This window comes from Tremella mesenterica (assembly GCF_000271645.1).
Source record: "Tremella mesenterica DSM 1558 unplaced genomic scaffold TREMEscaffold_5, whole genome shotgun sequence".
Taxonomy (NCBI): domain Eukaryota; kingdom Fungi; phylum Basidiomycota; class Tremellomycetes; order Tremellales; family Tremellaceae; genus Tremella; species Tremella mesenterica.
In genome coordinates, this window is record NW_006711229.1 from 763,840 (window position 1) to 791,672 (window position 27,833).

Genomic DNA, 27,833 nt, shown 5'->3' on the forward strand with positions numbered 1-27,833 from the left:
GCGGTTTTTGTCTTCGGATTTAATTCTACCGAGAGCCACACGCATGCGCCAATCGGGATGAGATATCGCCGACAAGCCTTCAGTATCTGTCTCCAGTTGCCCACTAACATCTTGTCCAAACGAATCATGGCGACCGTTCAGACATTTGGAAAGAAGAAGACGGCAACCGCTGTGGCTCACGTCACTCCCGGTCGTGGGCTGGTCAGATTGAACGGATCACCCATATCTTTGGTCGAGCCGTGAGTCGTCATACCTCTCTTCCTCCCTCAATTCAAGCTAGTCCACCATAATTCAAGCCGGTCCACATCCCTCCTGCTTATCTGTCTGACAGCATCACACGGACCAATGTGCTGATCCATCGCAGCGCTCTCCTCCGATACAAAGTATACGAACCCATACTTGTCGTCGGTGTTGAAAAGTTCGCCAATATCGACATCCGTCTCCGTGTGAAAGGTGGTGGTCATGTTTCTCAAATCTACGCCATTCGTCAGGCCATAGCCAAAGGCGTCGTTGCGTGAGTTCCTGCCTTCATCTATCTATCAGCCGCTATGTCCAGAATCTGATTCTTCACACGTCCGAGCCTCTGTCCCTGAGAACATCTCTTCGCCAATCATCGGAATCTTCAGGGACGACCTCGTCCACACATATAATATAGTCTCGGTTCGCAAAGAGCTCCTCTCAACTCTGCGTCGTAAATCTCTGTATCGTAGCTCCGCGAATCTCCTTATGTCAAACGATGTGACTACGGCATGACTTGTTGCTGACCAAATCAGATTCTATGCCAAGAACGAAGATGCGGCCTCTGCCCTCGAGCTTAAGAAGACCTTGATCGCGTATGACCGAAGCTTGCTCGTTGCCGACCCGAGGCGGATGGAGCCCAAGAAGTTTGGCGGTCGTGGAGCTCGTGCAAGGAGACAAAAGGTAAGCTGGAGAGTCATGCCTCACTGCGCTCTCGCTGACGAGTGCAGTCCTACCGATAAAGGGAATGGCCTGGCTGTATCGCTGGTATCAGAGGGAGATGTGGCTCTATACGGCGTTCGTGGCTGGATGTATATCATGATGCTGAATCTGGTCTCTGTTTGCATGCTGCGTGTTTCATGATGCTTGTACTGTAAGCTTGCCAGTCTGGCCAGTTGGCAATGGACAATGGGCGGTTGAGATGACCGTGCCTGAAGGGGGAAGAAAAGGAGAAAACACCTGAAACACAGACACGCGACGGTTCACCACACTGTGCTGATGCTTCTATGACGAGCCACTAGCCACTACTACTAGTACTAGTAACTTCTTAGCCAATGATCTCCCTCTCTCTTCCCATCATCATTCAAACTTGCACGTTCACTTGTACGTCGCTCTCTTACTACGCACTTGATTCATAATCCACGGCCCTTCGACATTTTGGGCCTCCGTCGGGTGTCCACCACCGCGTTGACTTGAACTTCAAATTTGATCGCAACAGTCTCCCCGACCGAGGACAATGCCACCCCGCAAAGGGCAACAGGCGTCTCCCGTGCGGCCATTATCTGGTCGTACAGTGGCTCCATCACCAGCTAGAAGTACTAAAAGCGTTACCAGTAAGAGGGGTGTACATGAGGAGGATTGGGAAAACGAAAGTCTGCTAAGCACGTCAGTCTTCCACTTAATTCCAGCTGAATGTTGACCGAGATGCTGATGTCATTCCAGATCCTTCAAAGTACCCAACTCACGGTCTTCAAAGGTAGCGGCAGCCAGTAGCTTTCTGACTCTGAAGGACACCAGCGTCAAGTAAGTTCATCCTGCTTCCAATCAAGGTTTCCAAAGTACTGAACTACATAGTGTAGCTGCGGCTTTTCATGCCGCACAAACAGGTCAATCAATACCCACACCGACCTCAGAGCGAGGACCGACCTCTCGTGCCAAACCTCCTTCAAAGCCCGCCCCGCAACGAGCCCAAAGAGCCAAATCACCTGCGGAACAGATCGCGTCGGCCGCCCGAGCTCTTTCTCCCGTCAGATTCTTTCTACGCCCAACCGACAACGGCGACAGTGAGCTTTCTGGCGAATATAACAGTTTTTCTTCCCTCGCAACTGGAAACCATTCTGGCGAAACTAGCTATGACTATCGTCAGGAAGAGGAATATGTCAAGGCGGCTCAGGCAGCGAAAACAAGTCCATCCAAAGGACCCAGACATTCAGATTCCAAAAGGCGTGGGAGACTGGCGGAGGACATGCCCTATCGGCCTGATGATGATGGATCCGAATACGAATCGGAGTACTCCGGAGGTGAAGGAGAGGGACTGGTGAAAGCAGGTGCCTTGGACGGACGCGCAGAGACACGAGGGAAAAGGAAGGAGAAAGGTGAAGGGTATTTGGGAATGGGTCTCGGGTTCCAACCTCGTGTACGAAGGAAAAGCAGAAAGAGCGGTGGTGGAGTATACAGCGAAGAGGATGAGGATGAAGAGGAGGGAGTAGATGATCCCGATGACCGATCTGATCACCGTCATACTCCAATGATTGAGGTTCCTCCGACCAACAATCATCAACGATCACCAACCCCCGCCCAGCTATTACGAGCCTTGTCTCCTCGCATCGACCGGCTCTCACCCGGCCCATCTTTCCACCCACGTCGAAGACAACCGTCATCCATACGCACCATCATCACAAATGTACTACATGGCGTCGCTCTCATGCTGCGCTTCCTCGTCGAAGCAGGATCATCATTCTTGAAAAATTCAACCGTGAAACCCTATAGATTCGTCGCAGGATCAAGTAGAAGTATTTTAAGTCAAGTGTGGAGGGATTGGTGGAAATGGGTAGGAGCCATCTTCGCTCTCAGCATAGCTTTGAGAATCTTAAACCATCCTTGGCATTCGAAGGCGAATTTCACGGCTCCTGATACTCCTCCGACTTCCATTGATGAGCTCATACATCGACTGACTTCTCTCGAGCATGCTCTATCAACTCTGTCCACTACTTCTCACGATATGATCGGTAGACATGAGGAAGGTCAGCGCCATGTTAGCAAGTTGGACGAGAGGGTCATTGAGTTGAAAAGCTGGACTGCACGCGAAGTACAGCAAGTTGCAGGAGTTGGACAGGGAAATCAGAAAGAGGTTCAGGAACTTCAACAGGGATATAACCAGCTCAAAGCTGAGGTCGCTGGATTGGGCAAGCGAATGATTGCAAGCGAGGAAGGGCTCTCGAAAGCGCAAAACTCTTTGAAATCACTCGACTCCCTTGATCGTGAAGTACACTTGTTGAGAGCTCGAGTCGATAACGTGGAGATCGGCCTCAAAGAGGCACTAGATGATGGCCGTCTGCTTAACGTCATAGAACGCATTCTGCCAAAGACCATGCCCGTCAAGATGAACTCGAGAGGGAGTGTAGACATCGATCCCATCTTCTGGACCGAAATGAAAAAGGTGTTGATTGGAAAAAGCGATGTGGAGGGTGTCGTGAAGAACGTCTTGAAAGAATCTCCTCGTGCAGCGAGTGATCAAGCAGAGCTCGACAGCTGGGCAGAACGACTTTTCGAAAAGAAAGCTGCCTCTGGTGTCATTTTGTCTCGATCGGATTTCTTAAAGGTTCTCGATAGCGAAATGGCGGATCTCAGACATCAAATCGAAGCCTTACCCCGAAATGCAAAGACGGATACTAGGGCAAAGTCAACTGTGACCGTGAAGTCTGCCAAAGGCGACGATCTTACAAGCATTCTTCAACAACTTATCGATGCTGCTCTTCTAAAGTACTCCAAAGACGTCATTGCGAAACCCGACTATGCTCTTTTCACTGCTGGTGGCCGAATCGTCCCATCTATCACGTCCGACACTCTCGTCCTGCATTCACCATCAACCTTCGGGAGGATCCTCTTCGGACGCAAAGATGTCGAAGGAAGATCGCCGGCCACAGCAATCCATCCTGATAATGCCGTTGGAGAATGTTGGCCTTTCAAGGGCAGTCAGGGTCAGTTGGGAGTATTGTTGACACGTCGTGTGATCATCACGGATATCACAGTGGAACATGCGGCTAGTGAACTAGCGCTTGATATTTCAACAGCTCCTAAGCTGGTGCAAGTGGTGAGTCAATCTTGTAAGATAAAAGTTTATTATTGCTCATGTCAAATAGTGGGCTGTCGTCGAAGGGGAGCAAAATAAAGCGAAATTGATGGCGTATCACGAATCAAGAGGAACTGAATCCCCATCCGTTGATAATTTGCTTCTCACCGAATTCACATACGATCCCAATTCCCCATCTCCGATACAGACGGTTCCTGTATCACCAGACATCGTAGAGCTCGGGATCGACACTGGTATCGTCATCTTCAAGATTGAGAGTAATTGGGGTGCGGACTTTACTTGTTTGTATAGAGTGAGTTTGGGTGCCAATTTTGAAAGACTCTGCTAACAGAGCAGGTACGTGTGCATGGGGAAGCATCATGATGTGGCAGGTTAAGATATCTCAAATTAGCAAATTAGCATCTGGAAAGAAATGGCGATATGTGTATAATGGTTGCCAAATGCATTTAAAAAAAAAAAAAAATACTCTTTACCCCTCATCCTCCTTCTTTGGATCCTACACTTTTAGCTTTAGGTTGTTGAGTATTATGCTTGGCTTTCCACTCCTCAAAAGCGCTCACATATGTCTCATCCTCCCAACATCGCTTGACGTAATTTTCGAAGATACTCGCGCCTTTGGACTTCTCCTCATCGTAGATTTTACCAGTGCGTGGTATTTCTTTCCGAGTTGGTTGTTTCCCGACTCTTCCACCAGTGGTCTCACTCTCACCAGTAGCCGCCCCTGTGGATGAAGATGTTCCGTACTTTTTGCCACCTCTTCGTAAGGCATATCGAAGAGAACGTGTTCTTCCCATTTGTAAAAACTTGCGACAGATGTCCATGCCGATGAAGTCGTTGGCATTCCTGACTGTTGTCAGCAACAAACGAGACAACCAATCCTGTGAGGGTATGGTAAGTGAATAGGTAAGATGACGCACCTGTACATCTCAAACTTTTCCCATATGGCAGCGGCGCTAGTGGCCGCTACATCGGCATTGACGAATCGCCATAAAGGTTTGATTTTGGTGGAATATGGAGGAGTTGTGAAAACACCTTGCTCCGTCTTGAGTGCACGATAACTTTTCATGTTTTGGTTGCTGGAAGTCATGATGATTAGTTGTTGTCGTTGTCTCCCGTTGTCAGACAAGAGTTGATGATCGACGTGAGATTACGACGGAAATGACCATCGGATGCACGATACGATGACATGGGTATGATGACGACTGATCGACTTGTTGACGTATACTTGTATCAAGTAAAAATATAAAATATCATAACTCAAGACTAAAATAAAGAAGATACTGTATGCAAGAAGATTATCCATTTAGACTTAGAACATGGGTTCAACCCAGTAGGTCCTAATTATATTTCATCGCTCAGGCCATGATACCTAAGGCTGCGGCAACACCTCCAAAGATGACCATAGCACCGTTGGCTTGAGTGATATATCCAGCATTGGCAGCTTTCGAAGCGCTTGCGCTGGAACCAGAAGCGGAAGCGGAGGCGGTGCCGGATGCTGAAGCATTGCTAGTTCCTGAAGCCGAACCTGAAGCCGATGCACTGCATTATCAGTTTCGAACATATACTCCGGGACATGACTAGAATATTTGAGATACAGTACGATGTAAGGGGGGAAAGAGTATCTATGGATTGAGATAAGCAAAGAATTGATACTAACGATGCGCTTCCACCACCATTACTGTTCATACAACTGGTACTGGCACCTGATTGAACGACCACAGGGCTCGAGTATGCGATGGTACCGGCACCATCAGTGATTTTGAGTGTACTAAGCTCTATCAGCAAATACGTTCTAATGAGCAATATGACCTAAAAGTAAAGAAACGTACATGTTGGTGTTAGCAGCGAGATCAACAGTCCACGTTACAGGAGATGATTGAGCTTGTGGTAAATTCTCAAGCTAGAATTGAAATCAGCACACGACTCGAGATGGTTTGACTTTTTTTTTTTTCAAGACTCACCGCAGCGGCTGATGGATTCCCACCGGGAAGAATAGCGATATAGTATGGAGCGGAAGCGCCACCTGAAAAGGTGATTGACACGGGTTGACATTCTACCAAAGATGCCTGGTCATATCAGTTTGATAACGTTCGACTGAGAAAGGAAAAGCGTTTAGAGTACTCACGGGAGAATCAATCTGTAACCCTGTGACAAAGGAAGCCAACGCCAACGTCGTGGCTAGGACAAGCTTGTTGTTTGTGAACATTTTTATTATCGAGCTGAGAAGAGGTGTGTACAGCCTGTAACGATAGAAATAAGTGATAAAGTAGCGATACAAAGTTGAACGTCAGAATTCAAGTTTAGTAAGTTAGTGGATACGCAGTCCTTGGAATACTTTTAGTTGTCTCAGGAGGACGGGTTGAACGTGACTGCGGAGTTCTGCCTGTCTCAAGACAACTCACAGGTAGATAAACTTGACAGGCAGGTTGACAGAGGCCTTTCCAAGGATCCAAGGGATAAAGGCCAAGGGATGTGTTATGTGTTAGCTCCCCTCGCGCGTCCGACGCGTCACGGCCAGTTTGGACGCGCCATGCCGCCACGCCGCCACATATTACCGCACGATGCATGCGATGCACAGCCACAGCCTCAAATACCAAAACCGCCAGGCCTGTTTGTCTGCTCAGTATTATTCTTTTCTCCTCATGAATCGCTCTCCTCTCAACGCACTCGCGCACCCGTTATCGTTCACCAAATCATCAGGGGATCTTTTCAACATCTCTCAATCACAATGTGACAATTCTCAAAAGATACTCGGAATCATCTTCTTTTTGTTTCTGCCTCGTGGTTTTGAGATTCGGGGTAATTCATCACTCACCTACCAGCTCGGACCTCGAATCATCCCTCTCATCCCGGATATGATCGATTAAGCTTGGCCATTTTACTATTCTAGAATACTCATATCGCTGATAAGTCACATCTTGACTCTCACAGGCTATCCATCCCACTCCCAGTCTGATACCACCCTTTACTGATTCAATCAAGTAACTCGCCAGATACCACTACTAGTCTAGGTCCCTTGGTCCTCCGGTACCAATATGGGTCTCGAACTCCCTTTCCCTCGTCCGCACACGCCCTCCAATGTCAGCAACATCACACTTCCCTTCTCTACACTTTCTTCAAATTCCAGACTTGCCTCACATTCCAGACTTGCTTCTCGCAAGCGTTTAGACTCTGGCTCTCTCATACCCACCGTCAAGCGCAAAGAGCCGAGACCGGTCACTCCTCTTGATTTCTCCGCTACTTTTGCAATCCGTCAAACCATGTCATCGTCACGTCCATCACCTACTTCTTCTCAATTACCTACGAGAAAATCTGTCGACTTGTCACTTGACGTTGTAGATCCTGCGATACGCGGAATTCCTCAAGGATGGGACGATGATCCTTCCATTCCTCTACCTACGAATATTTCCACATACATGTCACCGATACCGGTCACTCATCCACATCCTATACGAGATATGAATGGAATGTCATTTCGTCCTTCACCATTTCGTGACACTCGACAAAAGATTGCTTCTTTCGGTAACAGCGTGAGAGATAGAGCCAATGTAAAGGATACAAGGGCAGGCGGAATGCAAAGAAAAGCTTCGATACGAACCGGACCGACCGCAAGATCCATATCCATGTCCACTGCCCCGACTTTATCAGTTGATGTGACAAGTGAAGTCTTCTCAGAAGGTTCTTCTATCTCACAAATCTCTGTCAACTCTTCTCGAGCTATCAGAGAACTTGATGTGGTCCCTCCGGCATCTCTCAATACAGACTCATTGCTAGATTCCTCACATCTCTTTACTCCCACATCTTCTCAATTCGATCGATTGGATTCACCTTCTGTCACAAGCACAAAGTCATCTGGCTCTCGAAACCGCGTACTTGGAATGAATAAAGACCTCGCTCGTGCCGGTCTCACACAAAGCAGAGTCTTTCTTCCTCCCAACACTGCGGAAATCTTACCTTTTGCTTTAAACCGACCTTTCGCATCGTGGGAGCTTCCTTCGGTATCTCAGACCCCTTCGCAAGTCTCAACAGGGTCACGAACAACTTCGAAGCAAGTGATATCCAAGGATCGATCGGCACGGTGGGTGGATTTACCACGTCCTAGAGGTGCTCTCGGGTCCAAACGTGAATGGCTAGACGTCAACGGCTTACCGATTGGTGGACCTTACAAAGTAGGTTGGGAAACTGAGGTGCTCGATCTGTGAGAATGTCTCAACATATGCGTGGAAGAAAAGCTCAATTACGCAGTGAAAGCAGACTACACGAGACTATGTACGATGAAGCAGGAGGTAGACACACTTTTGCAGAATTTGCCGAAGGTAAAGAACCTGGAGCCGTCCTCGATGTGAGTCTTGGATATCTATCCTTTGTTCTTCGTCCATCCGAGCTGATCTTCTCAGATTGGAACGGGTATTGGGCTTTGGCCTATCTCACAGGCTCTCATATGGTCAAATACTACCTTTGTCGGTCTCGATATGGTACCGTGTCAAATCGATCTATCATTATTGGCGCAAGCGGAGCGATCGGCTCGAAGCACGACCTCAGGGATAGTTGAGGGAGAGGGAATGTGGTCAAGCATTGAGAAACGTATAACCTGGGACAGAGCGAACTTGTGAGTTATCAAGAGAGGCAGTAAAGTGCATGCTGACATATCCAGCCTTCAGTGTTTGCCATACGACACAGGGGTATTTGACATGGTCCATATCCGTTTTATCGGATTAGGAGTGCCGGAAGACAAATGGGCCGACTTATTAGAGGAAGCCACAAGAGTGTTGAAGCCAGGTGGCAAGCTCGAAATTGTTGAAATGTCCTACACTCTTTCTTCCGCCGTCCCTTCCTCTCTTAGAAATTCGTTTTCATCTCTACTTCTAGCGGAGATGATTCAGCCAGTGACCATCCTTCCTTTGCAATTCATCCTCACCGCAACACCTGCGCTTGATTCGACGACTACAAAACCCGTCTTTGAAAAGTCTTGGCAACAGACTTCCACAGCTTTGGCAGATGCTGTCATGATCTGGGTGAGGAGTGCTCTCGAGTACAAGGGAACGGGATTAGTAAAGGGTTCGAAAGGGGAAATATCCTTCGCGAGAAAGGTCAAGATTGAACTCTCCATTCTCGAAGGAAAGCGATGGCATTTCGGTAAATCTGACATGGTGATTTCTGAACCGTTACGATCAGACGGAGAAGCCACTGTCTGGGCATGGGTGATCACTCGACGGTGACGAATGAAAATTATGCATAGAACTGTATCCCTAGCGTCATATCCTTTTGGATTTTGGATCACTCGTCGGGTTTCAACACCTCTGAAGGAGCCAACTACGCCAATCGGCGAGGACTCTTTGTCGCTTTTCATCGTCTGCCGCATCTATACCTTCCTGGTTATACGTTAGTGAGGATTACGAGGGGATTGTGAGAGGGCCAAACCTTTATCATGACTGTTGCTTGTCAGCTATGATTTCAAGTAAGGTGCAATACAAACGACATACCATGTTCATAACCTTCATATAATTGACATTCCTTATCCGCGTTGGGCAACCTGTCAAACAACTTCAGCGTACCTAAATGGGACGTCACTCGATCCGAAGTACCATGAACCAAACGAATTGCTCCAGGTCAGCTTCATTCACAGGTGGGTTTCAATACTCACGAACGTCAATCTCGCCCGCACGCTTTTCAAGCTCGATCATACCTTCGAGCAGAGCCAATCCCGTCCCGACTCGTAGCCATCGATGATAGCACAGGACTGAATTTCGTCAGTGGTCTGACATCGCTCATCTTATCACTACACACCGTCGGCGTAGAAATCTTCTTCGACCCTTGGATCGTCGGAAACGTTACCTGACGTCAGCGAAGACTTTGAAGAGAAGATGATATGGAAGATCTCACCTCTCACTGCTTTTGCTAATGGAAGTGTAGGCGCAAAGAACTTGAGAACTCTGGCGAAGCCTTCCACAAGGATGGAAGGTCTAGAGTTTTTCGACACTGCAATCATGATTCAGCCTTATTACTATTTGAGGAAAAGTGACTGACCTTCCACCATGGGACATAAGACGAAGGCACCAGCGATCTGTATGCGGTGTTTCTCGTCTCCCTTGTGTTTCTCCAGCTTGCGATATCCTTTGCCATCGGGAGGAGGAACGTCATGTTCGTTTGCCGCTGCTGCGACGGCGGTAGCAGAAGGTGTAGGCGGGTATTTGAGTAGGTAATACAAGCTATTCATAAGAAGAAGGGACAAAGGGGAATGGAGGAAAGCTCACACTGCCCAACCACCCATAGATCTGTTTTGATGAGCATGACAGTATAGCTGACCTGACCTGACGCAACTCACGCTCCACTGAGGAAAACTTTGCTTTGCTTTCTCCCTCCGTCCAAATCACGCATTACAGTGTCCGTGAGAACGACGTGAAGGGCCGCACTCAGCAAAAGCAGGGAAGGAAGGAATGAGTGAACGCTGTTGTGACATTTAACATTCCATCTAACAAACTGAATTGTCATTAACCCACCCAGTCGAGCGACCATACTATAAAGATAAGTAGTCTTCTTTTTTATAAAAGTTTCAGCTTACAGAGGGTAAATCAGGTACAATTACCTGTGATAATCAGCATTATGATCTTCAGCAACTCGATAAGGATAATGATATTTTGAAAGGACTCACTCTGAAGCCAGCCTTTAGAAAATGAGGAATGTGAGGAGCATATCTCAGACCGTAGTCAGATAAACCTGAATATCAATAGCTGCACGAATCATGAGATTTCTCACCATGTACCAAGACGAGATCTTTCCCCTTGCCCTTGCCTCCTCCTTCCCACCCGCCGGATGGAGCATTCACCATTTCCCAAATGCTATAGCAGATCCATCTTCCTCCTCGTTGTAATCCAGATTCAATTTCTTGAGGTTGCAAAGTTACGTCTTCGGCATACAGGATCTCTGTTGTATCGTAGGCCTCTTGTAAAGATTCAAACGAGCTCTCAGGGGGTAAGAAAACACGACGCCAAGTGTGTGCAACATTGGGATCGTCTACGAGCTTTTTATGCGGAGGATGAATAGGTAAATTGTAACGGCCAAATGCTGGGATTAGAGGGTAAATCATTACGGGAAAAAAAAGGTTATCACTCACTGGGATCAGAGACAGTATACAATCCAAGACGAACTAGAGCAGGACGAATAATCTCCCTAAACACGATCAGCGATAGGAAGGGAAATAGAGATCGACAGCGTACCATAAAGCATTGTCCGAAGCCATCGTGATTGATCGCGAGACAGAATGTGATGACTATCAACTAGTGCTATTGTACAGTGGACTCTATGAGTAGAGTGATGATGGAGTGAAGATCATTGATGAAGAGTGAAAACTTTGGTATTACCTTAAGGTTATGGGGTGGATTACTTACCTCGAGTCCAAGTCTGGTCCCTGGCAATTGGGCAAGCTTGGGTGCATGGGTGCAATTCCTTACAAGCGATCACATGACTCCATCTCTCTCCTAACTACACCACAAGTACCACCCTAACATACTCTCCTGGATAGCTACTCCAAATCTCGGTCTTTTATAGAGGACCTCCAAATTGGAAACGACAGTACGAGTACTCTAAGTACTACATAATTATAGGCCGACGACGACGGGGCGTAAAGGGGGTTTGACTTGTGAACCCCTCCCCACGCGACCACCCATTTCAACATCATCTCCCACTTTAACACCACCTACGAGTATATCTCTCTACTCCCTCTTACTCTTCATAAGCTACCCGCTGAGTTATCGAGTCGTCATCTACTACCTCGCATTACCTCATAACCCCATTCATACGCATCATCAATGTGGGTCTCCCTTTGTGACGGTCCTCCCCCTTCTCAGCTCATCATGACCACTGCAGCTCAGCTCATTCCATCTGCAACTCCGTTTGCTGACCTCTTAATTTCGATTTCCGTCTTCCTCTCCCCGTGTTGAAACGTTTCTCCGAGATCTCTGATCTCTGTATAACCGGCCGGATCATCACTCTCAGTCAGCCATTTTGCTGTCGGCTCCTGAATTAGACCATATTCGTAGATCGTAAAGGACAAAGGACAGTAGCTGTTCAAGACGTCACTACGGAGTGGTCAGCAGACCAACTGTTTTCACCCCTCGTCAGACCTTTCAAGTATTCATTCTCCTCACATTCGTTTCATCTACATTTGATGAATAATGTTAATATCCTGTCTGATCCGCCCGGGCTAAGCTTTTATCGTCGCGATACAAACGTTTCGGTGGCCTATTTAGCTCGTCTGACCCAGCATTGTCCCATCGATTACAAGTAGCTGATACAGTAGAGCTGGCCCCCTTTAGAAAAACTCTTCAAGTCATCGGACGGATCCTCAATCCTCGGTCGTCATCGTTGTCTCTACTGCGTGAGTTCGAAACCTCAATCGCTTAGTGCGCCGAAGGCGTGTCTTCTTCTCATCTCCGCTGTCTCACTCGTCAAACGCCATGTCGCTCCTTTGCCAACGATACATTCCTCTCGCCCACCCCACGTCCAATGTGACCCCGCTCAGTCAAATCGTCATCGTCTATGACGCGATCATCCTTTCAGCTCGTCAGATCATTGGGGTCTGTCCGAAGCCCATATAAACTGGGCGTGCCAGAATGCCTTTTTCCTCTCAAACTTCTTCAGAATGACTAAATCCGCTCGTAGCCAACCTGATATCCCTATGGTCGCTGATGCTGACACTCTCTCTAGGTTTGCTAAGGGACTCCCTCCTCGTAGGCATCGACCAGCTTTGCCTGTTACTCCTCATCCGCTCGAGGAAGGCCTCCGTCGACCACGAACTCGCTCTCAACTCCAGCGCCATTGGACACTGGGCTTTGGATTGACGCCGAACGAACCCACTGAAGGAGATAAACCATCACCACCTCGACCGGACTTACCCCATCGATCTCAGACCATTGCCGACATCATGCCAGAAGCTCCCGTGACCCGGGCAAAAGTGAGTCTCCAGCGGTGAGCATGACTGACAACAGCTCCCGCAACCTCGCAATCTACTCTTCATCGAACCAGACGTGCCAGTATCTACCACTACCTCTGCTCAGACCACGCCTACGAAAGAATACGAGCATGACCCCATCAAGCATCTCGCTGCCGGGTTGAACGGTGGCCAAGCAGACGATACCGCTGGCAAAGCTCTGGCAGCCGCTGTAACCAATGCCCCTCGTGGTCAATTAGGTTTGAAAGAGACCAAGCTACCTGGGGTTCATTCCGAGCCTGCTGAGTATTACGGCGGCGCCGAGGTCTCCACTCGTGCCCGAACTTTCAGCAGCGTAAGTCTTCAATCTCGGAGGAAAAGCTGAATGCAGGCCGCTTTCGGGAAACAGCGACCTCCTGTCATGGACGGTGCCTCCAGAGTTCGACGTCTATCCCATGGTGAGTGTTTGAAGATGAGACTGGACGGAAGACTTATCGGTAGACGAAGTCACCAAAACGGCACCTAGGCGTTTCTTGATCGACGTCGAGGACACTATGAGACTTATTCTCGAGCAGGAAGACACCGATGGCAAGTAAGTCTGCATCGTGTCTGCCTGATGGCTGCTGACAAAAGCTTTCAAATATCAGTTACCGATTCTGGTCCCAAACTGCTGGCTTTGGGCACTGCCAGTTCCAACGCTCACAAGTCTCACGACATTCGAGTACGTCCCTTGCTTTTTTGGGATGATCATGTCTGATTGCAGGGCACGTATATGCTGTCTAATCTGCTGCAAGAACTTGCTCTCGCTCGAGATTTTGGCCGCAAGCGCATTGTACTGGATGAGGCACGGCTGTCGGAGAATCCAGTTGACCGATTGTCTCGAATGATCAAAAATTCATTTTGGAACGCCTTGACTCGTCGGATCGATGCTGAAGGACTTGAAATTGCCTGTGCAGATCCCAAAAACCGTCAACGGGATACTGGCGCTCGTATATATATCCCTCACGGAGAGCACGAGATGTTCGATCACTACCAGCAGATGTGAGTTTTGCGATTTGACCCCAGCTGATCGACAGCGCTGTCGAGAAGCCCAATTTGAGGCTGGGAGTGACCATGTTACCCAAGCAGTGTGACGACTCTCGCTTCGTACAAAGCCTCAACGAACATCCAGGAATTTTGGCCTTGGCGATGGCTCGGCACGTGGACCCTGTCACTCAAAAAGTCACTTTAGAAGCATTGCCATTTGTCGTTCCGGGAGCACGATTCAATGAGAAATATGGTTGGGATTCTGTGAGTCAGAGTTCATCAGATTATAGCTGACAGCAGTATTTCATGGCTCTCGGTTTACTCGTCGATGGCAGATTGGACCTTGCACGAAGTATTGTTGAGCACTGCATATTCGAGATCAAACATTATAACAAGGTCTTGAACGGTAATCGATCATACGTGAGTCTAGCTCGTCTCGAAGCCACTGACCATCAGTACCTGTGTCGTTCTCAACCGCCTTTCCTCACTGATCTTGCCCTGCAAATCTTCAACCAATGTGATCGTAGTCAGTTGGAAACGAACAAGGAGTGGCTCAAGCGGGCCATCCAGGCCGCCATTAAGGAATATCACCTCTATTGGATGTCCGAACCATCACTGGACATCAAGACCGGGCTCTCCCGATACAGACCAAATGGCCTGGGCATACCTCCCGAGACAGAAGCCTCCCACTTCACCCACGTGCTCCAACCATTTGCTGCCAAGCGAGGCATATCCGTCAACGAATTCATCGACGCCTATAATGATGGCACGCTCGAAGACCCTGAGCTGGATGAGTATTTCTTACATGATCGCGGCGTCCGAGAGTCTGGTCATGACACCAGCTACCGACTTGAACGTAAATGCGCCGACCTGGCCACTGTAGATCTCAACTCTCTTTTGTACAAAGTGAGTTCAGGAGCTGGAGCCGGCTAACATCAGTACGAGTCAGATATCGCGCAGGCTATCCACTATGTCTTCGATGACAGTCTAGAACTCGAAGAAGAGTTTGACTTATCGCCTTGGCCCATAACTCCGGACGCGTTCACGAAACCCAGAGAAAAATCGACGAGAATGCCAATGACGAGTGCGATATGGTACGAACGTGCCAACAAACGAAAGGCCCTCATGGACGACTTATGCTGGAACGATGGGCTCGGGATGTATTTCGATTACGACACGAAGACGGGCCGGCAGACCAAGTACGAATCAGCCACTACCTTATGGCCTCTGTGGGCCGGCTGTGCGTCGGAAGAGCAGGCGCTGAAGCTCGTGTGAGTGTCGGTTGCTTGGCGGACATGTCTACGCGAGACTGACCTGCAGTCGTTTCGCATTGCCCAAGCTGGAAGTCGCCGGCGGTCTGGTCTCCGGTACGGAAGAGTCTCGCGGTGTCATCTCACTCGATCGTCCTAATCGACAATGGGATTACCCCTATGGTACGTTACAGCAAGTGGGATGAGCTGATCTCAGCCTGGCCACCTCATCAGATCATGGCTTGGGTCGGACTGGAGCGCTATGGCTTTGTGGACGATGCCGCTCGCCTAGCATACCGATGGATATATATGTGAGTATATCTATCTTCGGGTCTGTCGTCACTGACCACAAGGATGACGCTTTCTTTTGTCGATTTCAATGGCATTGTGCCCGAGAAGTTCGATGCGGTGGAGCTCACCCATATGGTGGATGCCGAATAGTGAGTGGGCTCTGGAAGTTGTGCACTCTCGTATTGACCGGCAGCGGTAATCAAGGTGTCGACTTCCGTTATGTTCCACGGGAAGGTTTTGGATGGATGAACGGTGAGCACCCCGTCGGTCAATAAGTACTAGCTGACGCATCGCAGCGGCCTTTCAGGTGGGCCTGCAGTGTCTCACGACTGGTATGAGACGTGCCGTTGCCAGCTGCGTCGCTGTAAGTTCAATCCCTCCGTAGATCGCAGCCCTGCTGATGAGAAGCCTTGGGAATTCTTCCACCTGGCCCCTCCAGATTTCCCTTCAGCCCGACGACGACGTGCCGAGCGTGAGGCTCGTGAAGCTGACGCCGCTGCATCTGGCCAGGGTGGGATGCCGAAGCTGTCTTCTCACGCTGAGCTGCCAACGTTGGAGCAGACGATGGCGCAACTCAAGGTTCTGGCAACTCAGCCTTAGCGGTCACCGTCCTACTTTGAGGGGTTGCTTCCTCCTGCATGCTCATCATCACAATGGACTATTCAATACATTGGTACAACCATTTTCCACTTTCCGTGTACATTCCCGCACATTATCATGATCATTCTCAATTGAAGAGAATTATACTCGACGATGTATCCAAGTTTTCATGCCTTTAGCGATCCCACACCCGCCCGCTGCATTCCCAGTCAGCGCAGATACTGTGGTTAGTACATTCTCGAGTTGCTGCAGTTGATGAGACATAAAAGTGCCACACTGAGACGAATGCCGGAGCCACATTCGGCGTTAGCCGTTAGACGCGCTTGGGTCTTTCGTCGCGCGTGGCCAAGAGATCCCTGCACAACACACATCTCTCACACCACCAACACTCACTACATCTCTCTCTTCCTTCACTCACTCTCTCTTGTTCATCTACCGGTCTCTGCACCAACACTCATTCTCCTAGAAAGGAGTGAAACTGCCACAACTCACGTCTCCGGGAGTGAGTTTCTTCGCGGCTCAGACTTGTGTCAGGCTGATGCGTTTTGATCATTTCACTTTTCCCCTCTCGTCACACATTCCATCAACATTCCACCCTCTACTCCCCGTCAACTCGACTTCTTTCCCCTTCTGACTGTTTCTCTTTCCTATTCAGCGTATAGAATTGGACAATAGATTATCATAGCAGACTATCATGCGTGAAGTCATCTCAGTGAGCCTTCCTTGCTCCCCACCTCCTGATCAGTAAAGTCCGAGCGCTGATACCTTATCAGATCCACGTCGGTCAAGCTGGTTAGTCGGATCATGCGTTGTTTACATAACATCATGCTAAAAAGACAGGTGTTCAGATTGGAAACGCTTGCTGGGAGCTGTACACCATTGAACATGGTCTCAGCGTGAGTGAAACCCTTTGCGCATAGACCTTTTATGAATGGTCGAGCTGACGCTGATTTCCCTCCTTTCGAAACAACATCTTTGGCCACCCCATTCTACTTTCCACGTATAGCCTGATGGTCGATTGACGGAAGGGTCCACCAGCGATGACGGTTTTGCGACTTTCTTCTCTGAGACAGGCGCAGGTAAACACGTTCCTCGTTCCCTTTATGTGAGTTCCCGTTCGTTCTATCCGATGTAGGCACTCATAAACCAGGTCGACTTGGAACCCAATGTCATCGATGAAGTCAGGACCGGTACTTACCGTAGTCTTTTCCACCCCGAGACCATGATCACTGGCAAAGAAGATGCCGCCAATAATTGTAGGTTCCCTGGTTTCAGAGGTTTTCGATGTGGTTAACCGTCAGACGCGCGAGGCCATTACACTATCGGCAAAGAATTGGTGGACACGGTACTCGAACAGGTCCGACGTTTGGCCGACAACTGTTCTGGACTCCAAGGATTCTTCGTGTTCCACTCCTTCGGTGGTGGTACCGGTTCTGGATTCGGCGCGCTTCTCATGGAACGTCTATCAACTGACTACGGTAAAAAGTCCAAGCTCGAATTTTCGGTCTACCCAGCCCCCAAGCTGTCAACTTCGGTAGTGGAGCCTTACAACTCGGTACTTACAACCCACACCACTCTCGAGCACTCGGACTGTTCGTTCATGGTCGACAACGAGGCGTACGTTGTCTCCCCGTCTGTTGAGCAGAGTGCTGACTCTTTAGTATCTATGACATCTGCCGCCGAAACCTCAACATCTCGTCACCGTCGTTCACAAACCTCAATCGCCTGATCGCCCAAGTCGTATCCTCGATCACAGCCTCTCTTCGTTTCGACGGATCTCTGAATGTCGATTTGAACGAGTTCCAAACCAACTTGGTTCCGTGAGTCATTGGAGAGACAGCGCGGACATTGTTGACAGTCAAAGATTCCCAAGGATCCACTTCCCATTGGCAACTTACGCTCCAATCATCTCGGCTGAAAAAGGTGAGTAGGTGGAATTAGGCAGTCTGCTGACCCCAGCCTTCCATGAGTCAAACACTGTCTCAGAGATGACGCTTTCTTGCTTCGAGTCCAACAACCAGTTGGTCAAGTGTGATCCTCGACAGGGAAAATACATGTGCGTCCTGGTCTGCGAATTGACCACATTTGTCTGACTTGCAGGGCTTGTTGTCTGTTGTACAGAGGCGACATTGCTCCCAAAGACACAAACGCCGCCGTTGCCAACGTCAAAACCAAGCGTACAATTCAATTTGTTGATTGGTGTCCTACCGGATTCAAGGTCAGTTCCCCCATGCGCTAGATCGTCGCTCGACTGACGCTGGCAGCTGGGTATCTGCAATGAGCCACCCGCCCTCGTGCCGGGAGGTGACCTCGCCAAGGTGTCACGATCTCTTTGTATGCTCTCGAACACCACCGCGTGAGTCAAGGGTATGTGAATCGAGTAGCGAGCTGATCATGCAGGATCGCAACTGCCTGGGCACGACTCGATAACAAATTCGATCTCTTGTATTCGAAGCGGGCCTTTGTTCATTGGGTATGTTCCATCTTGCATGTCTGAATGTGGCAGCTAATGAGACAGTATGTGGGTGAAGGTATGGAAGAGGGAGAGTTTTCGGAAGCGAGAGAGGATCTGGCTGCTCTGGAAAAGGATTACGAGGAGGTTGGAATGGACTCTGTGGATCCCGACGAGGAGGATGGGGAATACTGAGCCAAGAAGGGGGAATGGGTGGCTTTTTATGCGTCTTCTTCACGTTTAGCTTTTGCCGTCTGAGATTCTTCATAATTTGAATTCCCGTGTCAATGATGAAGTTAGATACGCCGTTTTGACCGGTTCCAGGTAGCGCGGATCCTATGCTTGCTTTGGATGAGTTGTACAGGTTTGTTATGAGTATGAGCAGCTGCATGCTGCATCAAGTCGACCAAAGATGGGTGAGTTACAGTAGTACTGGTAATGGCGACTGAGAAGGTGAGAAGCAAGAGGCAGCTTAGGTAGGGAAGAGTAAGGTAGCAATAATGCCAGCTAGCGGAGTCAAGCTAGCTGAGACTAAGTCGGCATTGTAGCATGTAGCATGGTTGATAGTAAGGAAGGTGGGAGGGGAGGTGGCTCACGTGTCCTTCCCTCGCTCGCCCCCTCTCTCCCTCCTTCTCCTTCCTACCCCTTGTCTCCCTCCCACTCTTCCCTCCTTGTTCCATCCTTCTCTCTCCCTCGCACCACCCCTATCTTGCACCATCACACCACCACGTTCTCCCACCGCCCTTCTGAATTGTCCAGCAAGTCGACGCATTTCACCCGAACCATTGACAGTCGGTATCGAGATAAAGTCGCCCGCCCTTCTCTCCTACCTTTTGTCCTCATCTCGACATACCTCACCATTCACCACCTTGCTTCTCTCAAGTTCTCGGACGAGTGTTACAAGCCGCGCGGGCATTCCTACCATCGCTGTGTCATTCCAAGAATCAGCCTGTCAACGACGCTCCGTGACGATCGGACATTGACTGTCGTCATAGCAAGCTATCCATCTCTGCTCGATAAATACCAGCCATGAGCCTGCAGATGCCTGAAACGAAATCATCTCCTCCACCCCGTTCACCCTTCCTCACTCCTTCTTTCAATCTACCCGACTCTCATCTTCTTCTACCTCCTAATTCAAGCGATGGCCCTTCTGCTCTGCACCGGCAGCCCTCTCATGACTCTCAACGCCCAGGTCTTGTCCCTTCTCCCAGGATACCAATGGGCGGATTACCCTCGACATCAACGTCAACCTCCGCTTCAGCCTCCTCTTCTACCTCTGCATCAAGATCCGGTAGTCTCATCAATACACCGAGGATACTCTCTCGTCGAGCTTCTGCGAAAGAGAAATCCCATGGAATTCTGTCAAGGAAGAATTCGTCCCACGCGGAGGGACGGGGAGATATGGTGCCTCCGAAGACCGGCAACATGCAGGATGAGGGGAGAATGATCATGCCTGAGAGCGGTAGTGCTGAAGTGTACGTCTAGTCATACGAGTAAAGTTGACATTAGTATCGAGACACCTCTCCTCCGACTTGAAAGAGATCCCGGCAGCGGTCGCAAGATGATCAACCAATATTTGGTGCGTCATACAAACAACTTTTGAGAACTGACAGCAGGTCCTTCATGAAATTGGCCATGGAACACATGGACGAGTACGCCTGGGGCAAGATTTATCTTCCGAGCTGTTCGGAGGAGAGGATGCGGAAGCAACTCCTAATCCAGGGCCTTTCTATGTCAGCATAACCTCAATCTCCAATGATCTGTGTCACTGATTACGTCCTCAGGCAATAAAAATCGTCGACAGAACACCCAAAAGGAAGAGACTTACTGGACTCAATCGTCAAAGAGGACTGCCCGGGAGGACGGATGGTGGGAATTTCATGAATGAGAGCGAGTGAGTGTTGTAATTTTGATGAACACCCAGATCTCTGACGTGCTCAGGATCCGCAAGGAGATTGCCATCTTTAAAAAAGTCAATCATCCTAACGTGGTCCGAATGAAAGAGATCATCGACGACCCCGAGTCTAGCAAGCTTTTCATGATCTTGGAGTATTGTGAAGGCGGCGAGGTTCATTGGACGGAGGACGACGGTAGTCCTGCGTTGACACTACTGGAGACGCGACGTATATTTCGTGATACCCTGCTAGGGCTAGAATATTGTAAGTTACTGAGACACATTTGAAAACCGAAGCTCATTCACCAGTACATCACCAGGGCATCATTCATCGTGATATCAAACCGAGCAATCTATTGTGGGCGGCAGACGGCACAGTCAAGATATCTGATTTCGGTTGTTCGCATTACTCAGAAGCCTTGCGTACGGCTGCTACCCAAGCCGGACCAGAGGGTGAATCGTGGGTCGATGATGTCGAATTGGCCAAGACTGCCGGATCGCCAGCTTTTTTCGCACCAGAAATGTGCTACTCGGGGTCCGATCAGGACGATGCAGCGCAACATGCCCGCTCGCCCCAGGGAACACCAGTTCATGAGCTCACAAACTTCACCACACAACTGCCGACCGCCAATGAACAACACCCCAAAACAAGCCGATCAGACCCAGCCGTTCTCTCGCCCTCCAGTCGTCGTACCTTTCCCTTCAAACCTACTCAAAGTAACGAGTCAGGGCTTTCCCGTCGACCTCAATCCATGAGATCACACTCGTCATCAACCATTGTACACCGCGATCGAATGCCCATCACTAATGCTATAGACGTTTGGGCTCTCGGTGTGACTTTGTACTGTTTGGCATTCGGCAAGACTCCCTTCGATGCTCCTAACGAATACCTATTGATGCAAGTGATTCCCACCGCCGACTTTCACGTTCCGCCCTATATGAGTAAAGACCGTTTACCGACTGGCAAAGGCAATGAAGATGCCAATGAGGAGGCTCTGGAATGTCTGGATCTGCTGAGGCGATTGCTAGAAAAAGATCCTGCCAGGCGAATATCGTTGGATCAAGCAAAGGTGAGTTGCCGCTAATCATGCTGTCTTGTTTGGTAGTTGCTGACTCTTGCAGAGACACCCATTCACTCTTCGAGGTCTTTCAGATCCCTCGGGTTGGCTGGCTAGTACAGATCCTCATGTCCAATCTTTCGTGACCGTGTCCAACGATGAGGTCGCAGCCGTCGTTATCAAAGCGAATCGTTTTCGAGATCGACTTCGTAAAGGCCTCAAAACCATCTCCAGTAGGCTGAGCATCTTTGGTTCAAACTCTCGAGGCCGAAGCCACAGTATCGGGGACGGTGATACAAATTCCAGTTACAGTCAACCTGTGTCCAACTTGCCCTCTGCGATTCCAAGTCAAATAAACCTGCAAAATGCGAATGATATAGGAAGACCCGATCAAGCTCTCACTCCTCGCGAGTTATCGCCCATGCCAAGTCCACGTCCAATGGGTAGCCTTTCTCGTCGACTGTCTCTTCTCGGTTCTCGTCATTACGATGCTTTCCCCTCACCTCGTCGACGGACTTTGCAATTGGCTTCACCTCCTCCTACTGCTCATTTATCTCCGACTTATGCCGTCGAGCCGATCGGACGGTCACTGTCAAGCCAGTCGACTCAATCGTCAAGCCGAGGTTTTATCGTTCACAGACCAATACGTAACGCCTCACAATCCAATATCCGACCGGACACGGTGACACCCCACACTGCGTCCGGAGAACGTTCCGCGGATTCACCCAAGCCGATGGGGTCCTCAGGATCTCTCGACAAATTACAGGGTACCGGTGAATTGACTCCTGGAGATCCCTTGCGTAGAAGACAAAGCGATATAGACGTTGCAGCCAGACATCGATCGTCCAGCAATGCCTCTAGTAATGGTTTAGGTTTGGGTAAATTGGCTCGCTTGTTATCTCGTGGTAGTAGTCAACGTCGTCGTCCTACACATACAAAAGAGAGTAGTGAACCATCGTTGCAGTCGACACAAGGAACAGGTCTTCCTGCGATCGAAATGCCGCCTATCATGACACTCGGTGAACATGGAAGACAATCAAGTTTCGAGACTTTTGAATCAAGTTCATATTCATCAGGTCCGGGTTTATCAGCTAGTCCTGAACGTTCAAATATGATCTCCGCAGGTCCACAACGTCGCAGGTCTACCGTGAGCGAGGTTTTAACTCAATCCGATGATGATGATTTTGATTGGGCTGGCTCTATTCCCGATGACGATGATGATGACGAACTGGAACCAGCATCCCGATCTCAATCGGAAGAAGTAACGTTTGGTAGACGTTTCGTCGGTGGGGTTTCAAGACCTAACGATCATGTTTCACCACTTGTATCATCGTCACCCACTTTACCGACTATTCAAGATTCTTCACCTGGATCACTCTTGTTACAACCTCTCAGTCCAGTCACTTCCATACAGAATCATCGTAACATAACCTCACCCATTTTCCGTAGTTCCAGTCCTCCAACTAATCTCGTCACTCGACAATTCTCATCACCCTCTACACCTCGTTCTACCTCTGCACATGAGCGTGCACGTAGTCCTTTGGGTTTGACACATCACAGACGGGACGAATCTCCTACGGCAGGTTATTCAGTTTTCGACTCGGACGATGATGATGGGAATGGGGATGGGGATGTGGACGTTGGGTTGGCATTTTCCATATCCGCCAAACGTGGGAGGAAGGGTTCGGTACTGGATAGACATACAGCAGGAGCAGCTCCAACTTAGATTGTAGATTCTCTCCCGGATGTTTGCGATGTGACAGATAGATGTACACGATTGCATGTTCATTTACCTACTTACCGTATGGACAAATTTCTACGACACCTATCAAAGCGGAGACACCTACTGAAAAAGATCTGACACTACGAGTATAAGATGGTACGGACAAACTATGGGGTATGTAAAGACTACAACACTAAACCCAAGTATTTGACTGTATTCCATCTACAAGAAGGAAGATGCAAACTGAGGAATCAATCTTTTACAGCGTTAGCAATCTTCAACTTGTAATCTTGCAAAGAAGACAACTCACGACGCAGCGCCGACGCCAAGGCCGAAGATTAGTGCACCCCATGCCACTCGTTTGGCCGTCTGCGTCATTCCGTCTGCTACCACCCTCTTGTTCTTCCTTACCAATCTATCCTTGACCAAAGAACCACCCGAGATGGATACTCCATCATCTTCACCCTTGCCCCGTTTCACACCGCGGCTGTTTTCAGCAATAACATACCCTTGATCTTCCAATTCCTCCCCGACGGAAGCCCGAAGTTGCAATTCGCGTTTGAGATCCATGACCAACTGCTTGGCGGATTGAATCTCGGCGTCCATATCCACGTTTGCGTTAGCTGGCGCAGTGACGGTGGTGGTGGCTTCCAGAGTCAAATGACGAGTCGTGTCCTCTTCAGCAGCGCTTTGGTCATTCGAAGAAGCTGTAGGTCTGTTGACGCGAGGACTCTGTCTACGGACTCGTTTTGGAGCTGGCGTAGTTTCCGACGACATGGAAGGGACGATAGGGGTCGGCGTCACCGCTGCAGGCGGAGTTTTTCCCCTTGCGATATGCTCGGCAGCCGCCTGAGACCGTCGTGACTTGTGATATACTACCGTCGGATCAGGCACAGCTCGCGCCAATGCCTGTAGATGTCAACAGAGCCTTTTGAGTGATGTAAGAACTCACCGTGACCAAGTTTGAGATACCGTATGCCGGAGCTAAATGGATTGCTAGATGACCGCTCACCCTACATCGGACATCAAGATTCGAGCCAAATATTGGTTTAGATTTAAACTCACCATTGCCCCGCTAGACGGACATCGCTACTACCACGTCCACCATTGGTATTACGGGTATCATAAGTACTTTCGACCTTGAGAGGATTTAGCCGATCACTGATGAGAATCATAAGATGATAACTTACCCAACTCATCTCTCTCTTCTCATCTTCCTCGGATGCACCTGGAAAAGCTACTTTGAACATGGTGGTCAGTGAAATAGCGTTCGTGTCATAACGACGAAGAATAAAAGCATGTCGATTAGCCTTGACATATGAGCGCGCAGTCTTATATGGACAAAATAGAAACATAATACGGACGGCTGCGATAGGGACTTTGATACGTCCTACAACGATCTCTTTGCCTTCACGGACAATGGTTTGAAATTTGACAACGGTCACGTCCTCGGGAACTAATGTCAGAACAAAAGAGAACAACAGAAGGTGAAGGTGTGGACTCACGATTGACAAGAAACTGATTGCGCTTATCCTCGGGTAAACGAGGCCGATTGAGTGAATGAGGCGTAGGAGTAAGGTCATACTGAACTTGACCTGAAAGTGTGTTTTGATCGGACCCAGGATAAGGAGGAGGCGGTGCTGTATGACTGAACGCCTCGATATCGTTGTCCATGTTGGTCCTGGTATTACGAGGCATAATCGAAAGATGATAGGTCCTCAAAGGTAGTAAGGGAGGTATGAAGAGATGAACGGCGTACGGTCAAAAGGCTGGGTGGTGTCGGTGGGGGGGTCACAACAGAGTCGCGCGTTGGGGGGGTGAAAGTTATCGCCGCGGAGTTGTGAGTAAAGGTTAGATGTGGCATTCCATTGACGTCAAGAAATTTCAAAGATTTCCTTTCTGACCGGCTCTGACTATCACCTTACATTACTTGTAAACCTCTACAAAAGCCGCACCAGCGCCACCAGCTGCACCTTTCACCTTGATATAACAATCATGCCAAAATCAAAGCGAGCAAAGGTCACTACTTTGTCAAAAACTCCTCTTCGCTCCACCAAAGCCTCAAAAGCTTCCCTGGTCAACGAGCTCAGATCTCAGGTCGACAACTTTCCACATGTCTGGCTCTTCAGCGTTGGCGATATGAGAAACGAAGGACTAAAAGACGTTCGAGGTCAATGGAGAGGTACAGGTCGGTTTTTTTTTGGAAAAGGAAAGGTCATGGCAAAGGCTCTGGGGGACTCACCAGAGGATGAGTACCAGCCCGATTTACATCTCCTAGCTCGTGTCAGTGACTTTTTTTTTACCTGTTTGACGATTGTCACTGACGGTCAACAGTGTATTCGTGGACCTGTAGGTCTATTCCTGACGAATTTTCCCGTCGATGAGACTCGTGAATGGTTCGAAACGTGGTCCAAGAAGGAATATGCCAGGATGGGTGCAAAGGCTACTCAAACCATCACTCTTCCAGCAGGTGAGAAAAACCTTGTGATTTCCCCACTCTGGAATGATTGCTAACAGGGGGATAGGACCCATATTGTCCCCTCATACGGATCCTCCCACTGGCGATCCTTTCCCACATTCTATGGAGCCTCAACTACGCGCTCTAGGTTTGAGCACGACCTTAGTGCGGGGCGTTCCGTCTTTAAATCATGCGCACATCCTCTGTCAACAGGGGGAAAAATTATCCAGTGAACAGTGTCGACTTTTGAAGCTGTTAGGAATACAGATGGCCGTGAGTGTTTTCCATCGGACAGCAACAGTGCGGTTATTGACGGTTAGGAATTCCGGATTCTTCTGGGTTCTCGATGGTCCAAGGACGAAGGCTTTGTGTCCGGTCAGGATCTTCATAAGGGTACGGAAAGTGATGAAATGGATGAGGACGATTAAATCATATGTCACCATACATGTAATATGTAACATACATTCTCTGCACTAGTATCAATGAATCTCTTACAAAGCTACAAAATCTCTAAAGTACAAGACCATATGTGCTACATCATCATGCTCCAAATCCCTTCCCACACCTCTGTCAGGGCTAAGCACCCTCACCTCGTTCTCCAAGATAGGCAACCAAACCTCCAAGAGCCGCAACATTGCCGTGTCCTGAATTTATCGATCGAGTGAGATGATAACGTAATCCGTTTGATTGTTTGTACACTTGTCAGTCAGCAACGTCCCTCTATCACGACAGACGAAGAGTACGAAAACATGACACTCACCTTTGCCACAACCTTCGATCGGACATGGAAAACGTTTTTCGCCTTCGGCATCGCTGACTGAAGCTTCTTCACGAGCGACCATCCTGTCTGCCTTGCGATGAGCTTTTCTGGCCGCCTTTGCCAAAGCTGAATCGGGGATCGGGGTACTGGATCTGGAAGCCGGAGCGGAAAAGGGCGGAGCGTAAGATAGAAGACTGGGTGGAAGACACTGTGGCAGACCAGTATTAACTTGCGGTCGGAAAGCAGTTGACCATGTAGCTGGTGAGATGTTTGGAGAGGGGTTCAGAGTGGGATGATGTCGATTAGCCAGAAGCGACGCCAAATCAGGTTGTGTGGTGGAATCTTCCATCTCGATATCCATCACTCCGGGAGGTGTCGGCACTTCCCCGTGATGAGCTCGTAACACCGAGTGGGTGGCACCGACAGCAGGTACATCTTGAGGAGAAACAGTTTTGATAGCCGATGCTATAGGTGGATGCACCATACCCATGCTCGCCATTCGGAGATCGGGGACCATATTACCATGCTCTTCTTCGTAGCTTATGAGTCAGCTCGATCCACTGTAGGGGACGTACTGCTTCAACAACTCGTGCAATCCATCCAGACGCCTACCACAACATGTAAAATTGGCATATTCCGTCTCTAGCTTCCGTTCTCGTTCCCGACCAAAGTTTACATCTTGACCACCTAAACTCCCAACAAATCCATTGGATGGACCCCAATTGGGGTTCCCCGGAGGCCAACGCGGTGGTGAGACGCTCATTCCCAAGGATGACGCGGTGTTTGACGATGACCCGCCCAAAATGGCGTTAGTCAATGTGAGAGATGCGCCGAACGAAGAAGGGTGGAATCCGGCGTGAGGATTTGTAGTCGGGGACGAACTGATCATAGGAGTGAAGCTATGTTATCAGCTGTAATCTCATGTGATAAGGGTAGTTCTAAACGTACACAGGACTATTCAATCGATTGTATTCTACAGACACTCGACGACCGCTCCATTGATATGGGCGATATTCAGGCGACATCTCCGATTCAACTTCCTGTGATCTGGTCTGGACAGGCCCGTTCGAGAGATGTAACGGTCGAGCCGAGACGGGTATGGGGGGTGTATGATGCCCCAAGTCACCGTTCATATTCATCGAGTAAGATGGTGGCTGACCGATTTGGTGTGGTGGAGAGCGGAAATGTGAGAGGGTGACAATGCGCGCAACGGAGATGGCTTGCAGAATGCGTAAGACCGACAGGTAGATGATACGTTGCTCGGGTAACTTGATCCAATGGTCGAGATAGAGATGATGAGCTGGATGACAAAGATGTGCATCCTCCGGTCACTCAGATCAC

At 49.2% G+C, this 27,833-nt stretch overlaps 13 protein-coding genes across 13 annotated transcripts; 7 read left to right on the forward strand and 6 right to left on the reverse strand.

Annotated features, from left to right (window-relative positions):
- Positions 1–126: 126 nt before the first annotated feature.
- Positions 127–1,072, forward strand: TREMEDRAFT_39039 (uncharacterized protein; the record flags this gene model as incomplete). Its single annotated transcript, XM_007004433.1, has 4 exons — positions 127–239; positions 365–514; positions 774–921; positions 969–1,072. 4 exons carry the CDS (start codon positions 127–129, stop codon positions 978–980), a joined length of 423 nt encoding a protein of 140 aa, XP_007004495.1. The 3' UTR covers positions 981–1,072.
- A 402-nt stretch (positions 1,073–1,474) lies between these two features.
- TREMEDRAFT_71629 (uncharacterized protein) lies at positions 1,475–4,521 on the forward strand (the record flags this gene model as incomplete). The annotated part of the gene is made up of 5 exons (XM_007004771.1): positions 1,475–1,623; positions 1,681–1,761; positions 1,813–4,051; positions 4,101–4,343; positions 4,388–4,521. The coding sequence occupies 5 exons, from the start codon at positions 1,475–1,477 to the stop codon at positions 4,412–4,414; spliced, it is 2,739 nt and encodes a 912-aa protein (XP_007004833.1). The 3' UTR covers positions 4,415–4,521.
- Positions 4,522–4,527: 6 nt separating this feature from the next.
- Positions 4,528–5,138, reverse strand: TREMEDRAFT_62312 (uncharacterized protein; the record flags this gene model as incomplete). Its single annotated transcript, XM_007004603.1, has 2 exons — positions 4,528–4,894; positions 4,969–5,138. 2 exons carry the CDS (start codon positions 5,136–5,138, stop codon positions 4,528–4,530), a joined length of 537 nt encoding a protein of 178 aa, XP_007004665.1.
- Positions 5,139–5,285: 147 nt separating this feature from the next.
- Positions 5,286–6,342, reverse strand: TREMEDRAFT_39044 (uncharacterized protein). The gene is made up of 5 exons (XM_007004434.1): positions 6,177–6,342; positions 6,013–6,117; positions 5,881–5,951; positions 5,709–5,819; positions 5,286–5,590 (listed from the first exon to the last, which is right to left on the reverse strand). The coding sequence occupies exons 1-5, from the start codon at positions 6,255–6,257 to the stop codon at positions 5,407–5,409; spliced, it is 552 nt and encodes a 183-aa protein (XP_007004496.1). The 5' UTR covers positions 6,258–6,342; the 3' UTR covers positions 5,286–5,406.
- A 744-nt stretch (positions 6,343–7,086) lies between these two features.
- TREMEDRAFT_62314 (uncharacterized protein) lies at positions 7,087–9,270 on the forward strand (the record flags this gene model as incomplete). The annotated part of the gene is made up of 4 exons (XM_007004604.1): positions 7,087–8,249; positions 8,297–8,393; positions 8,449–8,660; positions 8,706–9,270. 4 exons carry the CDS (start codon positions 7,087–7,089, stop codon positions 9,268–9,270), a joined length of 2,037 nt encoding a protein of 678 aa, XP_007004666.1.
- Positions 9,269–11,419, reverse strand: TREMEDRAFT_39047 (uncharacterized protein). The gene is made up of 15 exons (XM_007004435.1): positions 11,269–11,419; positions 11,166–11,221; positions 10,808–11,116; positions 10,704–10,768; positions 10,614–10,637; positions 10,552–10,568; positions 10,377–10,499; positions 10,306–10,326; positions 10,079–10,260; positions 9,935–10,030; positions 9,839–9,886; positions 9,696–9,791; positions 9,535–9,654; positions 9,473–9,483; positions 9,269–9,423 (listed from the first exon to the last, which is right to left on the reverse strand). Exons 1-15 carry the CDS (start codon positions 11,289–11,291, stop codon positions 9,343–9,345), a joined length of 1,272 nt encoding a protein of 423 aa, XP_007004497.1. The 5' UTR covers positions 11,292–11,419; the 3' UTR covers positions 9,269–9,342.
- Positions 11,420–11,708: 289 nt separating this feature from the next.
- TREMEDRAFT_39050 (neutral trehalase) lies at positions 11,709–16,319 on the forward strand. Its single transcript, XM_007004436.1, has 18 exons — positions 11,709–11,861; positions 12,351–12,428; positions 12,758–13,004; positions 13,039–13,335; positions 13,372–13,438; positions 13,482–13,572; positions 13,614–13,701; positions 13,744–14,021; positions 14,057–14,270; positions 14,307–14,426; positions 14,463–14,912; positions 14,946–15,277; positions 15,327–15,439; positions 15,474–15,567; positions 15,610–15,696; positions 15,741–15,799; positions 15,844–15,911; positions 15,956–16,319. The coding sequence occupies exons 3-18, from the start codon at positions 12,975–12,977 to the stop codon at positions 16,145–16,147; spliced, it is 2,580 nt and encodes an 859-aa protein (XP_007004498.1). The 5' UTR covers positions 11,709–11,861; positions 12,351–12,428; positions 12,758–12,974; the 3' UTR covers positions 16,148–16,319.
- A 199-nt stretch (positions 16,320–16,518) lies between these two features.
- TREMEDRAFT_44001 (uncharacterized protein) lies at positions 16,519–18,913 on the forward strand. Its single transcript, XM_007004462.1, has 14 exons — positions 16,519–16,649; positions 16,803–16,859; positions 16,921–16,939; positions 16,988–17,043; positions 17,154–17,252; positions 17,298–17,403; positions 17,449–17,764; positions 17,809–17,967; positions 18,012–18,070; positions 18,107–18,203; positions 18,248–18,365; positions 18,412–18,503; positions 18,548–18,620; positions 18,666–18,913. The coding sequence occupies exons 2-14, from the start codon at positions 16,842–16,844 to the stop codon at positions 18,792–18,794; spliced, it is 1,341 nt and encodes a 446-aa protein (XP_007004524.1). The 5' UTR covers positions 16,519–16,649; positions 16,803–16,841; the 3' UTR covers positions 18,795–18,913.
- A 414-nt stretch (positions 18,914–19,327) lies between these two features.
- Positions 19,328–20,134, reverse strand: TREMEDRAFT_56929 (uncharacterized protein). The gene is made up of 2 exons (XM_007004490.1): positions 20,109–20,134; positions 19,328–20,074 (listed from the first exon to the last, which is right to left on the reverse strand). The coding sequence occupies exon 2, from the start codon at positions 20,024–20,026 to the stop codon at positions 19,781–19,783; it is 246 nt and encodes an 81-aa protein (XP_007004552.1). The 5' UTR covers positions 20,027–20,074; positions 20,109–20,134; the 3' UTR covers positions 19,328–19,780.
- A 26-nt stretch (positions 20,135–20,160) lies between these two features.
- TREMEDRAFT_71635 (uncharacterized protein) lies at positions 20,161–23,331 on the forward strand (the record flags this gene model as incomplete). The annotated part of the gene is made up of 5 exons (XM_007004772.1): positions 20,161–20,178; positions 20,384–20,493; positions 20,541–20,758; positions 20,803–21,563; positions 21,616–23,331. The coding sequence occupies 5 exons, from the start codon at positions 20,161–20,163 to the stop codon at positions 23,275–23,277; spliced, it is 2,769 nt and encodes a 922-aa protein (XP_007004834.1). The 3' UTR covers positions 23,278–23,331.
- A 255-nt stretch (positions 23,332–23,586) lies between these two features.
- TREMEDRAFT_39054 (uncharacterized protein) lies at positions 23,587–25,031 on the reverse strand (the record flags this gene model as incomplete). Its single annotated transcript, XM_007004437.1, has 6 exons — positions 24,780–25,031; positions 24,639–24,730; positions 24,465–24,584; positions 24,340–24,413; positions 24,227–24,287; positions 23,587–24,183 (listed from the first exon to the last, which is right to left on the reverse strand). Coding segments are annotated over exons 1-6 (1,137 nt in total), but the record flags the coding sequence as incomplete, so codon positions are not given.
- Positions 25,032–25,199: 168 nt separating this feature from the next.
- TREMEDRAFT_44005 (uncharacterized protein) lies at positions 25,200–26,235 on the forward strand. Its single transcript, XM_007004463.1, has 4 exons — positions 25,200–25,557; positions 25,609–25,744; positions 25,800–26,005; positions 26,053–26,235. Exons 1-4 carry the CDS (start codon positions 25,270–25,272, stop codon positions 26,158–26,160), a joined length of 738 nt encoding a protein of 245 aa, XP_007004525.1. The 5' UTR covers positions 25,200–25,269; the 3' UTR covers positions 26,161–26,235.
- TREMEDRAFT_62321 (uncharacterized protein) lies at positions 26,224–27,631 on the reverse strand (the record flags this gene model as incomplete). The annotated part of the gene is made up of 5 exons (XM_007004605.1): positions 26,224–26,264; positions 26,323–26,430; positions 26,493–27,031; positions 27,068–27,391; positions 27,441–27,631. The coding sequence occupies 5 exons, from the start codon at positions 27,629–27,631 to the stop codon at positions 26,224–26,226; spliced, it is 1,203 nt and encodes a 400-aa protein (XP_007004667.1).
- Positions 27,632–27,833: the final 202 nt, after the last annotated feature.

What these genes read in the sequence shown, in the direction of transcription:
- TREMEDRAFT_39044 (XM_007004434.1), bottom strand. Translation starts at nt 6,257, where the DNA reads ATGTTCACAAACAACAAGCTTGTCCTAGCCACGACGTTGGCGTTGGCT. An exon ending in GGTTACAGATTGATTCTCCC is followed by an intron (nt 6,118 to 6,176) that starts GTGAGTACTCTA and finishes TGATATGACCAG; the next exon opens with GCATCTTTGGTAGAATGTCA. An exon ending in AATGGTGGTGGAAGCGCATC is followed by an intron (nt 5,591 to 5,708) that starts GTTAGTATCAAT and finishes CTGATAATGCAG; the next exon opens with TGCATCGGCTTCAGGTTCGG.
- TREMEDRAFT_39047 (XM_007004435.1), bottom strand. Translation starts at nt 11,291, where the DNA reads ATGGCTTCGGACAATGCTTTATG. An exon ending in TCTATGGGTGGTTGGGCAGT is followed by an intron (nt 10,261 to 10,305) that starts GTGAGCTTTCCT and finishes TCTTATGAATAG; the next exon opens with CTTGTATTACCTACTCAAAT. An exon ending in CTTATGTCCCATGGTGGAAG is followed by an intron (nt 10,031 to 10,078) that starts GTCAGTCACTTT and finishes TCATGATTGCAG; the next exon opens with TGTCGAAAAACTCTAGACCT.
- TREMEDRAFT_39050 (XM_007004436.1), top strand. Translation starts at nt 12,975, where the DNA reads ATGCCAGAAGCTCCCGTGACCCGGGCAAAA. An exon ending in AGAAATATGGTTGGGATTCT is followed by an intron (nt 14,271 to 14,306) that starts GTGAGTCAGAGT and finishes AGCTGACAGCAG; the next exon opens with TATTTCATGGCTCTCGGTTT. An exon ending in GCATACCGATGGATATATAT is followed by an intron (nt 15,568 to 15,609) that starts GTGAGTATATCT and finishes ACTGACCACAAG; the next exon opens with GATGACGCTTTCTTTTGTCG.
- TREMEDRAFT_44001 (XM_007004462.1), top strand. An exon ending in ACGTTCCTCGTTCCCTTTAT is followed by an intron (nt 17,253 to 17,297) that starts GTGAGTTCCCGT and finishes CTCATAAACCAG; the next exon opens with GTCGACTTGGAACCCAATGT. An exon ending in CCTCGACAGGGAAAATACAT is followed by an intron (nt 18,204 to 18,247) that starts GTGCGTCCTGGT and finishes TCTGACTTGCAG; the next exon opens with GGCTTGTTGTCTGTTGTACA.
- TREMEDRAFT_56929 (XM_007004490.1), bottom strand. Translation starts at nt 20,026, where the DNA reads ATGTTGCCGGTCTTCGGAGGCACCATATCTCCCCGTCCCTCCGCGTGG.
- TREMEDRAFT_44005 (XM_007004463.1), top strand. Translation starts at nt 25,270, where the DNA reads ATGCCAAAATCAAAGCGAGCAAAGGTCACTACTTTGTCAAAAACTCCT. An exon ending in AACCATCACTCTTCCAGCAG is followed by an intron (nt 25,745 to 25,799) that starts GTGAGAAAAACC and finishes ACAGGGGGATAG; the next exon opens with GACCCATATTGTCCCCTCAT. An exon ending in TGTTAGGAATACAGATGGCC is followed by an intron (nt 26,006 to 26,052) that starts GTGAGTGTTTTC and finishes ATTGACGGTTAG; the next exon opens with GAATTCCGGATTCTTCTGGG.